The sequence below is a fragment of the Rhyacophila brunnea genome, unplaced genomic scaffold, assembly GCF_057557595.1.
Source record: "Rhyacophila brunnea isolate RB1 unplaced genomic scaffold, BYU_Rbru_1.0 scaffold_4, whole genome shotgun sequence".
Classification (NCBI taxonomy): Eukaryota; Metazoa; Arthropoda; class Insecta; order Trichoptera; family Rhyacophilidae; genus Rhyacophila; species Rhyacophila brunnea.
Window position 1 is genome coordinate 21,565,729 of NW_028233068.1, and position 16,791 is coordinate 21,582,519.

General features: G+C 31.0%; 1 protein-coding gene across 1 annotated transcript; it reads right to left on the bottom strand.

The window, feature by feature from the left end:
* Nucleotides 1-113: 113 nt before the first annotated feature.
* On the bottom strand, nt 114-14,767 carry LOC147067084 (lipase member H-like). The gene is made up of 4 exons (XM_085954825.1): nt 14,659-14,767; nt 13,969-14,226; nt 3,623-3,892; nt 114-178 (listed from the first exon to the last, which is right to left on the bottom strand). The coding sequence occupies exons 1-4, from the start codon at nt 14,765-14,767 to the stop codon at nt 114-116; spliced, it is 702 nt and encodes a 233-aa protein (XP_085810951.1).
* Between the last annotated feature and the right edge of the window lie 2,024 nt (nt 14,768-16,791).

Here is a 16,791-nt window from a genome sequence, read left to right on the forward strand (position 1 = left end):
TTGATACGTATTTTTCTGATGTATTTGGTGAAAATGAGAACCCCTATTATTATTTAATGTTAATCTGTGTGTGGTTGATAACTATTTAAAAAATCTAGAGCATCGGCTATTCATCAAAATTGTCTTCTAAAGTTAAGAACTGGTTTACCGTTGGTGATTCCGATTAGGAAAGCGATATCTATATTCGAACAAATTTATTCGATTATCAATATATTCCACTAAAAACGCGTTGACACGGTCCAAGTACACTTGGACCGAGTGCCATCCAAGTGCACTCGTATGAGACATCTTCATACTAATTATTCCTATGCAAGATAGCTTGGATGAGTAGGACGCAGTCCAAGTAGCTTGGATAGGAGTAATGTGTATGAAGATGTCCCGTACGAGTGCGCTTGGATGGCTCTCGGTCCAAGAATACTTGGATCGTACTTGGACCATGTCATCACGGCTTTACGTGAATGTTAATTGAAGTACCTAGTAATAATTTTTTTACGAAATCATAAGATATGGGGTATGTTTAGTTTAATCTACTTGATTAAAACATGTTTACTACTCAAATTTCAATTTTAATAAAATAGTTGCCTACCTTACCGATAGTAGTCCAATACGCCAAGGCTGTTTTAATAAATTGTTATCATAGTAAAAAGTAAACTAAGTACCATTATCGCTGATATTAATCGGATCATATAAACTTCATAGTTGAGGTTATATTAACAGAATTTCACGAAGAATAATAATTGTTGATAGCCATTCGCTTATACGTACTACTTTATCGCCTAATTTTAATAAACTACGACATAGTGAGGATAAAAATGTTTACTGTGAATTAATATCAATGATACTTTCATCCAAATTTTTACAACAATAATTTTAAAAGGCGTGCATTTTTGAAGCAAGTATTAATAGACAATTTTGAAAAGTTTTTAAATAACAACTGTCAGAATTTTAAATGAATGGTAAGTATTTATTTCAAAGTATCGGTATAAGCCCGCCAGTTTTAATGTTGAATGTAAAATAATGGTACAGCAAGAAATAATATTCAAAAATCAGTAGTAAAAATAAATAATCATTATTTAAATGACATGGGCCAATAGATAAAATCAATATCCATTATTATTTTGATAGCATGAAAAGTAAAAAAGATTCAATGGGGCGCACGGCATTTTAGGGTTACCATTATCGCATATAAAGTCTATTAGTCTATGCATTCATGAATATCGGTAAGAACAAACTATTTATGATTATATTATTATTAAAAGAAGATCAAATAAGAAGTCACAGAGGTGCAGAAAAAAGAGCTAGATGGACATTTCACAAAATAAATGCGAATAACCTCAAAGATTAAATTAATAATTGATCAAAAATATAGGTTCTCTAGGTAGGTACTACAAATATTACAAAAATCATTTTTTTGAACTAAGTACATTTTTATTACCTATTATTGTCTAATTTTATAAAAAAAAAATGAATCTCAGTTTGGGTACAACAATAATTATTAATATGGTATTAAATTTATCTCAATTAAAATTGTATGCTAAATTAATTAGTTAGGGTTCGTGGATTTTTTATATTTTACATGTTTTTTACTCATCACTACAAAAAAGGTTTTTTTCAACGTCTTTTAAAATTACTAATTTAAGTAAGTATCTTAATTATTTATATAATATGTATATTATTATTTTTACTATTAGTGTAAATGCCGAATCAGATAATAATTTAATATTGTTAATTTATTACAGTATGTTATGTAAACAAGACCGTGAAACGTATTCATTGGCGAGCGAAAGGTCCAAGGACAATTAATAAGTCGTCCGATTTGTCTATGCTCTGATACTGATCAACGAACGAATAAAAAAACCGAGCTATCAAAAGTTGCGATTATCGGAATGTTTTCCGATAATCCTAAAATGTTGTGTTATTTATATGTAGACTTGCATAAAATAATATAACAGTAAAAACAACACAAATTTTATGTTTTCTTTTATGAATTTCATAAACGTTTTTAGTAATAGGTTGTACGTAATTGAAGGAAAAGATTTTTATGTTATCGTTTGACTGGGTGTGTATTCTAGATTATCATTTTCAATAATTCACATCGGTCGTCTTTAGTAATAGGTTGTATGTAATTGATATATCATTGAAGGAAACGTCTTATTCTGTCATATGTTTGTTACCATTGATTATCATTGTGAATTTTTGAACACAAGAAATACATTTATTGTAAACAACTGAAGTCTGTCTTATTATTTAATTCTGATACTGAAAATAATATGTAATAAGCACTATACAAGTCTGAAGTATGTCTTGTTATTATTGCAAAGTTGAAAATGTATATAATAGACACTACAATTTATTTCATTCCGCAATGAAGTAGAGATTAAGGGTTTGAATCTCATAAGGTAAGGTTACATATATCTTTGAAGTGCGCTTAGATCAAGAGTGTAACCCAACAGCTACCTACAACTGATGGTTTGGAAGGTGCAGTTAAGTTAAGTTACAGCTGATAGTTTAAATGAAATAGTATCTTAAAGGCACTAGAAGCTTTCTCAGGAGACTCGCATTGCATCATTGAGCCATTTTATAGATACACAAATGCTGCTACACTAAATGGGCGTAAGGGATGAAATAATAGAGATATACCATTCTAATAGTACAATCTGTTCTGGAGAGCCAGATAGAAAGAACAATACTATCCTACTAAATTTAACATAATAAGGAAGCTACTAAAGAAGTTATTTCTGTAAAAGAAAAAATCTGTCCAAAATAGATTTTATACTGACAAATTGATATTTATACTTACCATTAATTATTTAAATAATTCCCGGAAATTGTTTAAATAATTCCCTATCATAATTTAAATACTTCCATAGTTATATTATAATACTTACCAATAATCATTTTTTACTTGCTGTACATATTAAATAGTTCCCACCTTTTTAATAAAATACTTGCTCGATTTTTTATTAAAATACTTGCTGTTAATGCATATATATACTTACCCAATAATTTGAAGCCATTTTAAAATGTGAAAATTATCATCTTCGTTCATATGTGAATCATACTATGACTATGTTATGCCTTCACAAAAATAGGATATAATAACATACATATCTTTTACAAGGAATGGTTTTCGTTCAATCCAGCGGAACCTTGGATCCCACAAAAAATTTAAAATAAACGCAGGATTCAAACACATAACTCACAATTTTAGAGGCGATTTCTTTTCTACTTGGTAAGTTTAGGTTAGGTTAGATTAGAATTTATTAATAATTATCTTCAATATATTTTGATATTTATTTTGGTAAAATATAAAAAATAGAATAAGTATACATAGTATTATGAATGAACAATTCTTATTGATGACGATTTTACAAAATATTGATGGTTTCATATTGATAACATTATCATCTATATTAGGAATGTGATGGAAATTACCATGGAAGACATAATATTATTGTGGTGTATAACGACAAGAAATTCACGTCCACGTCCTCGTCCACGAGGCTAGGCAGGCCAATAATCTTTCAAATCGCTTTTTTTTTTAATAAAGTTGTCAAATAATATAACGAATCTGTTGGTTGAAAGGATTTTGATAATTTGGGAGAGTAATCATATCGAGTACCTTCCACGCCAGCGCTGTAAGGTGGAGGACGTCCATCCGTCCACAAATAATACGATCCATGCACAGAATTCCTGTCGACACCGAAGCCCATAAAATCTTGTTTGTTTGTGGAGCACTTATCATTTTTGAATTCTTCCCAACTTGGACAGAGTACAGCCGGGAAAGCTTTTACATTATAAACAGATTCTTCATGATACTTGTACCCCCGAAAGTGACTGACCAATGAATCGGGCTGAGCGCAACCGCCGTTCGGGAAAAAGTCCATGTGTCCTGTAATAAAATATTAAATTGGGACGGTATTATTAATATATTACTAAGTCAATATTAAGTAGTTCATAAAGACTTGTCTACTTATTCGAAATTTCGTTATCAAAATTCGTGGTGTGTATCTACCTAAACTAGAGATTTCGAAAGTACTAGCGAGACAGATTGGCGAGAAACAGCTGGCTCTGCTAGTTAATAAATTAATGACAAAGGGCCGTATGTATGAGATTCCCAAATTCTTTATAAGCTATTTAACAGATTTTTCATCATATAGCGTATAGCACTGTTTGTGACGTAAGCAATCTGACGTCACGCACCATTCAAAATGGCTGCCTCAGCTGTCACTTTCAAATGTCATTTTAATTTTGCATTCATTACAACAAACGGTTTGCTTGAGGCCCTCGTTCATTTTGTAGACTCTGTAAAACAATTTCGAAAACAGTTCCTAGTCGTGCTGTTTACAAAATACGTATAATTTTGATCCCTAGTCTATAATCTAGATAGTAGGTAACTGATAAAATGCCCGAAACCTATTTCGCTTGCAATATTTCTCATGGAAAGATAAGATGGACTTACGTAAGATTACGATAAAATATCTCCGCTAAACGACCGCAAAAATATGTACCAACTGCTGTATCTGGCATTAAAATATGCAATTGGAAGCATTCTGAATTCTTCAAAATATTATGGTACCTACCTACCTAGTTAATTATTGTAAGATAACTGTAATTAACAAGGCACAACTCTCAAATACACTGGAAACATCAATAGTGTCATACGGTAATTGGTATAAATGATAATATTATACAGAGATCATTACATATTATTATCTAAATCATTTGCATTTCTGTCATTTATTCTTATTCTGTTTTGACATCTCATAATTGAAGTGAAGTTAGTCATAATAATATTCAGTATTGCCACTAAATGGAAATGTTTACTGGCAATACTTTATCCTTTCGTACAGTAGAATTATATAATAAATGTGATAAAATAACTGATAAATTATTTAAAGTTCACAATAATTATTCATGTATAATTATTAAATTTATGTGGTACCGTTCGCACACTTTCATACACATTTACAATTTCAAAATTTTAAATTAATGGTTGGGGAATGAAATTTTATAAGCTTGCAATTATTTGTACGCCATGACACATTATGTCGTCACATCGTGATGTCGCTAAACAACAAATAACATTTGCACTTAAGCCTTGAATTCACTAGGGGACAAATCGTGCAACATGACGCACAACATCTACGTCGATGTTTCAGGAACGAAGCCGCGGAACATGTTTCTTGTTCAAAATACGTACACACTACGCAACGTCGCAGAATATGTTGTACTTGTCGCAGAAATGCGATACCCTCCAAAGTGACTCTTATTGCAATATCATTAGAGCACATTTTTGTCTTTCAGGCCTTGTCATGTGATGGTGTCTAGACAATTTTTATTATTCTTTTTACCGACAAGCCGTTGGAGCCAGTGGCACTTCACCTTTTTAATATTGTAATATATTTAATGAAATTGAGAATCTGCACAGAGTTGTTTGGATCATAACCAGAAGATATTATTGTATGATCTTTTGTAGAATACCCACTCCATAATAAGATAATCTGCTCGCAAATAAGTTATATAATAAATTGTTTGTAAACTTATATCACTTCACAAATGCACGTTTCAAACATTTGAAACTCTACGCACGTCCTGAACTGCAAACATTGTCATCAATTTAAATGTAGTCTGGGCAGTCCATATCATACAAATTTGCAAGATTTAATCAAAACAACATTCGCCGAGACCACACGGCGTTACTTTTAGTGAAACAAAATATTTGTAAACACGTCCACACGTGCGTTTCCATACGTTTTCCATCCGTCAGAAATATAATATATAAATAAGAAAAAACGTGCACATTTGTTTAAAATACTTAGTATATTTTTTTATACAAATATTTGCAAACAATTGATATGCAACTTTAAAACAGTGTTTAAAATGTTTATTTATTTACGAGGAGACTTATCTTGATTTGGGACTTGGCATAACACTTGATGACGAGCGCAAGGGGGCAACCCATCGTCATTCGTGCGTAGGAATTGGCAAGTGCGATGGTATGGTCCAAACTGCGTGATAGGGAATTTTTATGAATTTTCACACAAACGGTGAAATAATAAAATTAATTTAATAACAATATTAAAATATATCGAAACTCTAACGATGAAAAATAATTATGTTAATTATATTATTTTTGTTGCCGAGAAAAAAAATCAATGCAAAAAATGTTTATTTTTATTTCGATTTTTTATGAATTATTTTGATTCATATTTGTTAATAAAGAAAATATTATCGACCTGTATATTTGAAAATTAATATATCCATTATTTAATTTGATATTTTTTGTTCTATCTATTACAGAAAAATAAATAAAATTTACTATTTCTAATTTTAGAACATAAAAATATTTACTTGATAAATAATATTATTGAAAAAAAAAATATAGTGGTCAACATAACTCCGTGATACTCTAGTGCAAGTCTAACTTCTTTATTCATTTCAGAGTGATAACACCATCTTTAGGTAGGTACCTATAATTAGTTGGATTGCAATAACTTGCGATGTTATTTTTATCTCCGTAAAATAAAGAAATTAAAACACCAATTTTCATAAGCTTACTATTTTCTATGGTAATCACGACGTTACCTACACAAGTCAGTTTCACCGTTGAACGGAATGAGATGGGTGAATGGCTAACCATTCCTCTTAAAAACTGTTATATATCTGTTATAAACATATGCGTAGGCCACCATGGCCTAGTTAGTATAGCACCTGTCTCTGGTAAGACACGGGTTCGATCCCGCGGCTGGCATAGCATTGTGTTTTTTCAATGTTTGATCAAGTGCAAGGATCTAGTAGATTAGGCGAATGGCTAACAACCATTTCTCGTAATATTAACTTCAATATTTCGTACAGTGTCTGTTAAATACTACCTCACTTTTTTAAATAGGTACATACATACATACATAATAGGGACGTCATCTAACATAAGAAAGAAAACATATCATCAGGTATAGAATATAGATGCTTATTGCTTGGTATCTATATCGATACTTGCAAGTGTCGATAATATCAAGGACTAAGGTATTAAAACTTTTAAATGTTTTCTTGAAAAACAACAAAAGAAAATGTTATTTTGAGACCCGTTTTCAAATATCGGGTGAAATTGGTGGTAAATTTAAAATAGATGTCATTCGTTCACATCTCCGAAAACATTACTTATTTCAAGAGAAATAAAACGAAAAATAATTGACTGCTAATAACTTAAATATGTATGAACAAGGTAAAACATGTAACACAGCAAGGTTCCAATGAATTCGGCGAATGGCTGATAACCATTCCTCGTAGATAACCGAGTTTCTTAATATAATCTATATAATGTGGCAATATGTGGTCCGCGTGCTATACGATATAAAAAATGTATATTGGTAGGTATAGCATAGCACATCCAAAATACTATAGTTTTGAATATCGTAATGAAATATTATTATATTTTCGACAAAATTATTTTGTCGCCAATAAATAATACATTCCAGATTCGTGGCTCGGTTCGGCAATAGCTTACGTCATATTTGTTATTACGGCGCCTACATATACGCGGTCAGTGCTTTGAAACCTTTTAATATAATGGAAATTCTAAGAAAAATAATATACAATAAACTTTTATCATATTTTTTAATACGTGGATGTATATAATATTATAATTAACATTTCAAAAAAAATGCGGTTGTGCGTTACTAAACATTTAAAAGTTTTCGATTATTGTTTTTTTAGTAGTTCAGCATTTTTTAAAGGTTAATTTTTTATGTTGAAAATTCACTGTTTTTGTGAAATACGGGATTTTTACATATTGTAAAATGAAAAAAATTCCGGCGTCTGGGTAGGAAATTATATAGATCTTATTTGTCGGGCTACGTCGTATTTATGTTCAATTGCATAATATTTTCGATATTTTACTTCGCGTGTACCTATAATAAAATGAACAATTTATAAATTTACACTCGTTTACGTAGGCGTGTGTAGTCAAGATCTTTCAACATGCATACATCATGTCAATTCACTTACACTAAAAACGTTGTGGAATCGCCATCAAGTGTTATGCTTAGTCCCAAATCAAGATAAGTCTCCTGGTAAACAAATAAACATTTATAAGTATTTTAAACAAATGTGCACGTTTTTTGTATTTCTGACGGATGGAAAACGTATGAAAACGCACGTGTGGACCTGTTTACAAATATTTTGTTTAACTAAAATAAACGCCGTGTGGTCTCGGCGAATGTTGTTTTGATTCAATCTCGCAAATTTGTATGATATGGACTGCCCAGACTACATTTAAATTGATGACAATGTTTGCAGTTCAGGAAGTGCGTAGAGTTTCAAATGTTTTTTGTTAAGTGATATAAGTTTATAAACAATTATATAACTTTGCAAGAAAACGTATAAGACCACCATGTAATAACCATAAATTAATACAATAAAGTGGGTAAAAAGCTTATTACCTACTTATTAATTGACTGCTAATAACTTAAAGCACGTCCAAAATACTGTAATTTGGAATATCGGGGAAAAGTTCCTTTTTCTATGTACCTATACCTGCTTTAAGTTTTTTTTTTTAAATATATAAATAATCTAATGCATTTAAGTTTTGTACTATTCCATTTGAGTCGTTTTTTTCGCCTTTTGGCATCTTTAGGCACTATGCCCACTCACCAATGGTAAATACCTACACACTGTCAACAAATGCAGTTAATTATATCTTATATAATAAAATTAATACAATAAAGTATGTAAAAAGCTTATTACCTAATTATTAATTAACTGCTAATAACTTAAAACCCGTCCAAAATACTGTGCCTAATTTTGAATATCCTACCTGCTTTAAGCTTTTTTTAAATATATAAATAATCTAATGCATTTAAGTTTTGTACTATTCCATTTAAGTCGTTTTTTTCGACCCGGGTTTCGCCTTTCGGCATCTTCAGGCACTATGCCCATTCAAAAATGGTAAATAGTCAATTATACATATTATCTTGTATAATAAAATTAATACAATAAAGTAGGTAAAAAGCTTATTACCTACTTATTAATTGACTGCTAATAACTTAAAGCACGTCCAAAATACTGTTATTTTGAATATCGGAAAAAAGTTCTTTTTCTACATTTAAAAATACCTACACCAAAAAAGTACAGAATTTCAGAATACATATATTGTACCTACCATAATTTCGTGCGAGTAGGTACATACTATAATTAAGTTATTCACTTTGTTTATACTATTAAAATAAGAAGTCATATTATTATACTGCTCCACTGTATTTTTTTAATTATGCAGAACAAAAATTAAATAAGTACCTACTTAAATATTATTCTCTGCAGTCTACATAATTATTTTTATCGATAAATAATAATGCCAAAAATTGTTTCAGCGACGTCGTGTCATAAACGTAATAATTTATTATGGCATGTAGATGTTTTCTTCAAATTACATAGATATTTACGTGATCAGTGCTTCGAAACCTTTTATTATTTTATACATCATGGAAATTCTGAATAAAAATAATATATAATAAACTTTTACCCGATTTTTTATTACATGGATGTTAATTATAATATTATCATTGACATTAAGGTACTAAACATTTCAAAGTTTTCGATTACTATTTTTTTAGTAGTTCACCATTTCTTCTCATATTAATCTTTTATGTTGAAAATTCACTGTTTTTGTGAAATACGGGATTTTTACATTTGAAATGAAAGAAAATCCGGCTTCTATGTGGGGAATTATATAAATCACTGTTGATCTTGTGACTGTCGGGCTACGTATTATTTATGTTTGATTGCATAATATTTTCGATATTTAACTTCGCGTGTATAATAAAATGAACAGTTTTAATTACAATTTTAAATTTACACTTGTTTACGTAGGCGTGAGTGTAGCCGAGATCTTTCAATATGCCTACATAATGTCAATTATTATATGAATAAAAATTCACCTACAATAAAAACGTTGTGGAATCGCCATCAAGTGTTATGCCAAGTCCCAAATCAAGATAAGTCTCCTCGTAAATAAATAAACATTATTTAAACACTGTTTTAAAGTTGCATATCAATTGTAATTGTATAAAAACAATTCATACTAAGTATTTTAAACAAACGTGCACTTTTTTTATAACAAGAAAGTGTGGACTTAAAAATATTTTGTTTCACTAAAAGTAACGCCGTGTGGTCTCGGCGAATATTGTTTTGATTAAATCTCGCAAATTTATATGATATGGACTGCCCAGACTACATTTAAATTAATGACAATGTTTGCAGTTCAGGACGTGCGTAGAGTTTCAAATGTTTGTAACGTGCATTTGTTAAGTGATATAAGTTTACAAACAATCAAGTATATAACTTTTTTGCGAGCAGATTATCTTATTATGGAGTGGGTATTCTGCAAAAAGATCATACAATAATATCTTCTGGTTATAATCCAAACAACTCTGTGCAAGTCCTCAATTTCATTAAATATATACATTTAAAAAGGTGAAGTGCCACTGGCTCCAACGGCTGGTAAAAGACGCCAGTCGGTAAAACGGATAATAAAATTTGTCTAGACATCGCATGACAAGGCCTGAAAGACAAAAATGTGCTCTAATGATATTGCAATAAGAGTCACTTTGGCGGCTATCGCGTTTCGGCGACTAGTATGTACAAGCAAATCGAGTGCTTAAAGTCAGACAACGTTATCTACAAAAAAGTGTTTTTTTTTTTTTTTGAGATAACGTTATTTTACATTTACGGCTACATGATAGTCAAACAACATTATGTCAATCTTTTCTAATTTCTTATTAAATCGTCAGTAAAGTTTAACGCTAATTACATAAGTTATCCTTGTTTTCATATTTTTTTAAAACTATCCCTATAAATTTTAACATCATCATAAGCAAGATAAATGTACAATACACAATGAATTATAAAATATTAACATTAGGTTTTAAATAAACATTTCCCTTGTTAAGTTACAAGAATCTAAAATAACGATTTTTGGCTCTCCTGTAAAGTTGCACTTTTGTAGATAGTGTTGTTTGACACTAAGCCCTCGAAATGTTCTGCGACATTGCGTCGTAGTGTGTCCGCATTTTGAACAAGAAACATGTTTCGCGGCTTCGTTCCCGAAACATCGACGTAGATGTTGTGCGTCATATTGCACGATTTGTCCCCTAGTGAATTCAAGGCTTTATGCATACAAACGAGCAGTATATAGCCTATAACGTATTTGGGGATCTCATTCATACGACCCAAAGGCAACTTACTTATTACTGGATGTAGCATGTAAAACATAAAATTCCCTCATAAACGACCCCGGGCATAGACGTAAGAGTCTGTTATATAAATTTCATTCTTTCTTAATCAAATCAAAAATGATGCATTTAATTGTTTTTATGTTGAAAAATAAAATCCATCTACATTATAGTATCGGTAATTACTAAAAATTTTCGTACGTAAAAATATTTGGGATTATCGATATTCCGAAAAGCAAAAAAAGTCGTTTTGTAAATATTTTAAACTAAAGTAGATATCATTTAGTACAGTACCTCGGCCACATTATGAGAGGACAAAAGTACAGCATTCCCCAACTTGTCATTCAAGAAAAGATCGATGGTAGGCATAGCAGAGGACGACGCCACATTTTATGGCTTAAGAACCACCGTGATTGGTAAGTGTGCAGCTCCACTGAACTGTTCCGGGTAGCAGATGATAAAGGTAAGATCACCTTTAAGGTGGCCGACCTCCACTAGGGGATGGCACAATAAGAAGAAAAAATGTCGTTTGATATGTGAATTAATTAAACGCATGTCAAATACATACTTTATTTTTCTAAATAGGTACCTTTAACAAAATCTCTCACCAGCTAAGTAAAAATCTGGAAATGGTCGGTCGCAATATTAATTCCTAATTGAAAGCCAAACATTATACATATTATATCAACGTATTTCTCTCAACTCAAACCTGGTTATAGTAAATAAATACTATTAACAACTTTGATAATAGAATTCAGTTATGGTTTTTTAAGAAAATTTTTATTTTTTACAAATAATCAAACGCCCATTTTTCAAGAATTTAATTCGTAAGAATAACGACAAAAATATCAGCATTTATTTACCAATTTGCAAGACGTGTAAAAACACAATCCGTGACGATGAGTAGATAAACAATTAATAATACTACACTTCGGCTATATTTTGATTAATTTGATTATTAAGTATTATTTTATTAAAATGTTTTATTTTGTTTAGCATATTTTTTATGTAAAGTCGTGTGGGGGGAGGGGCGATTAATTAACATCCGTCCCTGAGAAAAATTAACTATTCATACCAACGTAACCGTGAGGTGCCAGGTATTTTATTATTACAACGTTTTTCTTAGCTCGTATTCTTATTTGTCCGGTGGTTGTTTGTCCGGTACAAATCTTGCAATCGATTTTTAACTAACTTCACGACTAGCTAGACATTTGAAACTTTTAGAATATATCAGAACACGATGCCAATGCATTTTTAATACTTTTAGCCATCTTTAAGTAGAATTAAATTCATTTTCGGTTAATTCTGTTTTATATGAAAAGTTATTTCGATACCATTATTGGTTGCTAGGGGGTCAGCAACTAAATTATTAATATATACGTGCGTTGCTATGGAAATCAATATGAAATGACATTTCATTATTCAGTATTTCTATCAAGTACAATTTTTTTTGATCGTTTAAGCTAGTCAAGTCAAGTTTATATGATTCAACAGAAAATTTAAAAACGTTGTATATAAAAAGGTCTTTTTATCTTGTAATTATTTCTAATATGTCTACTGGAATATTGAAATGTTGTACTTGAGATTGTCCTGGCATTCACCATGCCTGCAGTACACTGCAACTGCATACTATTATAATATATTGTGATACAATATCATAAGTAGGTACTGTGGAATACCTATATAAATCAGCATTGTTTCACTGGTGATTATTAATCGTTTAATAATATAATATTAATATAGATATTGATAATAATATTGAGTCTTTTAAACATCTGCTGACCGCACTATTTTTACATAAATTTACACCTAATTAATTACACAAAAAAGTATGGGAAGTAGTTGCAACACTTTTATTGTTTCTATTTTTGTATTTTTTAATCTGATTAACTAAATCTGATTTAGAGTTGACACATATTATGTAAAAAACATTTTATTGGCATAGATAAAGTATGCCCACATGTCTCATTTTCCTTATTTCTATTGGTGTGAAATCATATAAAATATTAGATACCAATTCGCCGAATGAAATCTCTTAAAGTTTTTTTCATTCTGATCCGTTAATACTAAACGGTCTTTTACACAATCACAGCTTATTAATTATATTGCTGTAATATTGAGTGAATTTAAGATCGGTGCTTATATTATTTTACAATATTTTGGCAAGAAAATATATAGCACAGATATCCAAATTAATAAAGTATAAAACTAACAGAAAATATTTACCCTTAAAAAAATACTCTGAGAAAACGAAAACAAACTTTTAATACCTAATATCTCCTGTCTGATGCAATATTATATTCAACCAATTTTTGACCACAGTGTGTTTTACACTACCATAATAATATTATGTCGTACAACCAATAAATTTCGTTGACATCGTGATTGACGGCCATTTTAAATTGATTGTTGCAACTTACCCATGTTAAAACTAACCCCGTCTTCCCCCTTTATGCTTTTAGGTAGGAGTATGTAATTTGCAGTAATTTTATTTTTGGGGAAATTGTTATTGCTGAAAAAGTGAGAACGATGAGTAGGTAGCGCGACAATCGTTTTGTTTTACAATAACTGTTGTTGTTTTTTTAAGGATTTCAACCATATAAAAGCGAATTGAGTTACCTAATTTTAGTGCTCGCTTGAGTCACAACTCAATTATGTATATATCTACTCGTAGAATATTTTTTATAAACAGCATTAAACTTAAAATATTTAATTAATAAGAATGTTAAAATATTCTCACCTAATGCTTCTCTCATTCCAAGTACTCCTGCATCAGTATGAATTACGTCAACAAATGTCGCATCGTTCTTGCTAAGCCTGTGCTCGCAGGTTTTATTATAGAAACATGGCTCCGCAGGATCCAAACCAGTGATACGGCCTATCTTGGTAGTATTATTTGAAAGTCTAAATACTTCTTTTCCAGCATATCCTACAATGTGTGCTCCGAGGCTGAATCCGATTAAGTGGACAATTGCACTATTTATATTATTTGCTCGATCTACAGTAGAAAATACAATTAAATATATTATTTAAAAAATATATAAATTGCTTCATGGTTTTCACCATATCATTAAAATAAACTGGATTGAAATACGAAAATTAAAATAATAAAATATAAAAAAATTACACCCGCGGAGGTAGGAAAGTAACCACCTACCTACCTACTTAAATACATACTTTTAATTAAAAGCAAGATAGGTATGATATTGGTAAGGAGTCACCTACTAAAGTCTAACACAATATTAACTCTTAATTTAGTAGTATTTTCGATAATTTCAATGAATAATTTAGCATGTTGCGCAATTTAGTTTCGGAAAAATAGTAACTCATCGTGAAGCAATCATTTTAGTTTGCATGTGGAGATATCGTAGAAGGTAGCATTCAAGAAACTTATTACTATTTATAAATTAATTTGATTGTTCATTCTCACTTGTAATGATATCATGTACGACTTTTCCAAGAGCTTTTCCAACTTCCTTCACTGCTTTAGCCGCCTGCCCATAAATCATACCGATTACATTTTGAGCGTTCACGGCCATGATATTACACTTGGTTTCCTTGAGTAACGCATGTGTATTAATTACAGTACCTGGAAAATTTGTATCTTCCGTGAACCCGTGGCAGTATATAATTATGCAAGTACTGGTCTTGAAGTCTGATGACGTTGGTATATCTATTCCGGCAGTCCCTATGGGGAAAGGTTTCTGAAAAAAGCGAAGAGTATTAAATATATTTTTTTAATATTAATTATTTCATTTAATATTTTTGCTTAAAAATCAAAAAATATGTTAACATAATATACCTAACGTGACACTGTATAAATATGTAAATCGAAAATAAAATATGGGTAAATTCGTACTGTTACTGAAAAAAAAAATCCTTGGACAGCTATATTTATGGGACTTGAATGTTGTTTAATCTTCAGTATTTGACTAATACAATATACTAAACCTAAAATATCATATTTTACTTCTTTATAAAAGATATTTCACTAAAAAAAGACTGTTTGCACTAAAATTAGTACTTTACAAACAAAGTGAATGCCCAACAGGGAATTGAGCTTACGTTTAAAAATTACTGCTTTATTAGTTGGCCCTCCTATCTAGTAGGCTACCCCAACTGAAGAAGACAGTTCTGAGATCTCAAGAAAAAGTGAGATCAAACTACATACCAATAAACTTTGAATTATCCCAAGCCTTTGTGTGTTAGTAGTACCTAGATTAGATAGACTAAAACAGTGTATACTGTATATCTCACATATTGTGTATGTGAATCCTTAATTCTATAATTCGAGACGAAGAAACTGCGACGTACTGATTTCCCGAAATTTGCGGCCCCCGTAGTTCAGTGCGCAAGGCACTGGCCTTTCACCCGCGGGTTCCGGGTTCGATTTGAGGTGAGAGCACAATATATTTACATAATCTAATATGTATATTCCTCAAACCTGGGGAGTTTGCCACTATAATTGGGCTTCACGGCCTGTTGTGATGTTTAATAAAGATAAAAAAGTAGGGTTTGGCAAAACGCAATCCGGAGCCCCGGATGAAAGTCCAGTGGCTTACGCACTGGACTACGAGGGCCGCATATATTTCCAAGACACAGGAAAATGTATTAACTTTACCATTCATTCAGTCAATAAAACTTACATTTATTTTTATTCAAAATTTACCATTAATATTATTTGAAGTACCTATATCTATCGGAAATTATACTACTTGCCTACACTATTTTGCTAAACAGTGGGAGTTTAAAAAAATATTTAAGGGGGTATTATAAGGGATATAATAAATGGTACAATAAGGGAGATATTAAATAGAAATATAAAAAAACAATCGGTATAAGTAATAAGTTCAACAGAGAATGAAAAATAAAAAATATAATAGTCAAGCAACATAAAAAAAAAAAAAAAATTAACAATCCAATTTTCTAATTAATATTATGAATGGAAAGAAATAAGTATGTAGGTTTGAACGTATGTTGAAAGAGATAAGGGAACAAAACAGTTACGCTCAACCTCCATGATGATTCATAATTCTGTCTGATGAGTTAAGTCACCGAACAATATATCAGAGAATTTTTTTTACGATTTGTATGGTTTTGGAAATTCCATTGTATTTTTCCAAGTTAAATTTTAAATGTTGTATCTACTTACTTTACTTAGGCTGGAACTACAGACCATTCAGGTTCGTGACCGACTACACGAGGAATCTCTATTCCAATCTCCTCTTTCCAGTTAGTCACTTCTCTCAGCGTCCCTCTTGACGATATCCACCCATCTCTTCCGGGGGCGGCCCAGGGGTCGAGTGACTGCAGGTGTTCCTTAATTTTATGGAGAACTCTAGATCCACCAGATTTAACTACGTGACCAGCCTACCTGAGTCTTCTCCCCTCAGGACATTTACTATATATGGTTTTAATTATCCGTGAGCTCAGAATTCATACGAATACGCCACCATTGGATTTCTTTAATCGGTCCAAGTATTCTTCAGAGGATTTTGTTTTCGAATTCTTGGATAGCCTTCTCTTCTTTCTCCGTTAGGCTCTGGGTTACACACCCATATAG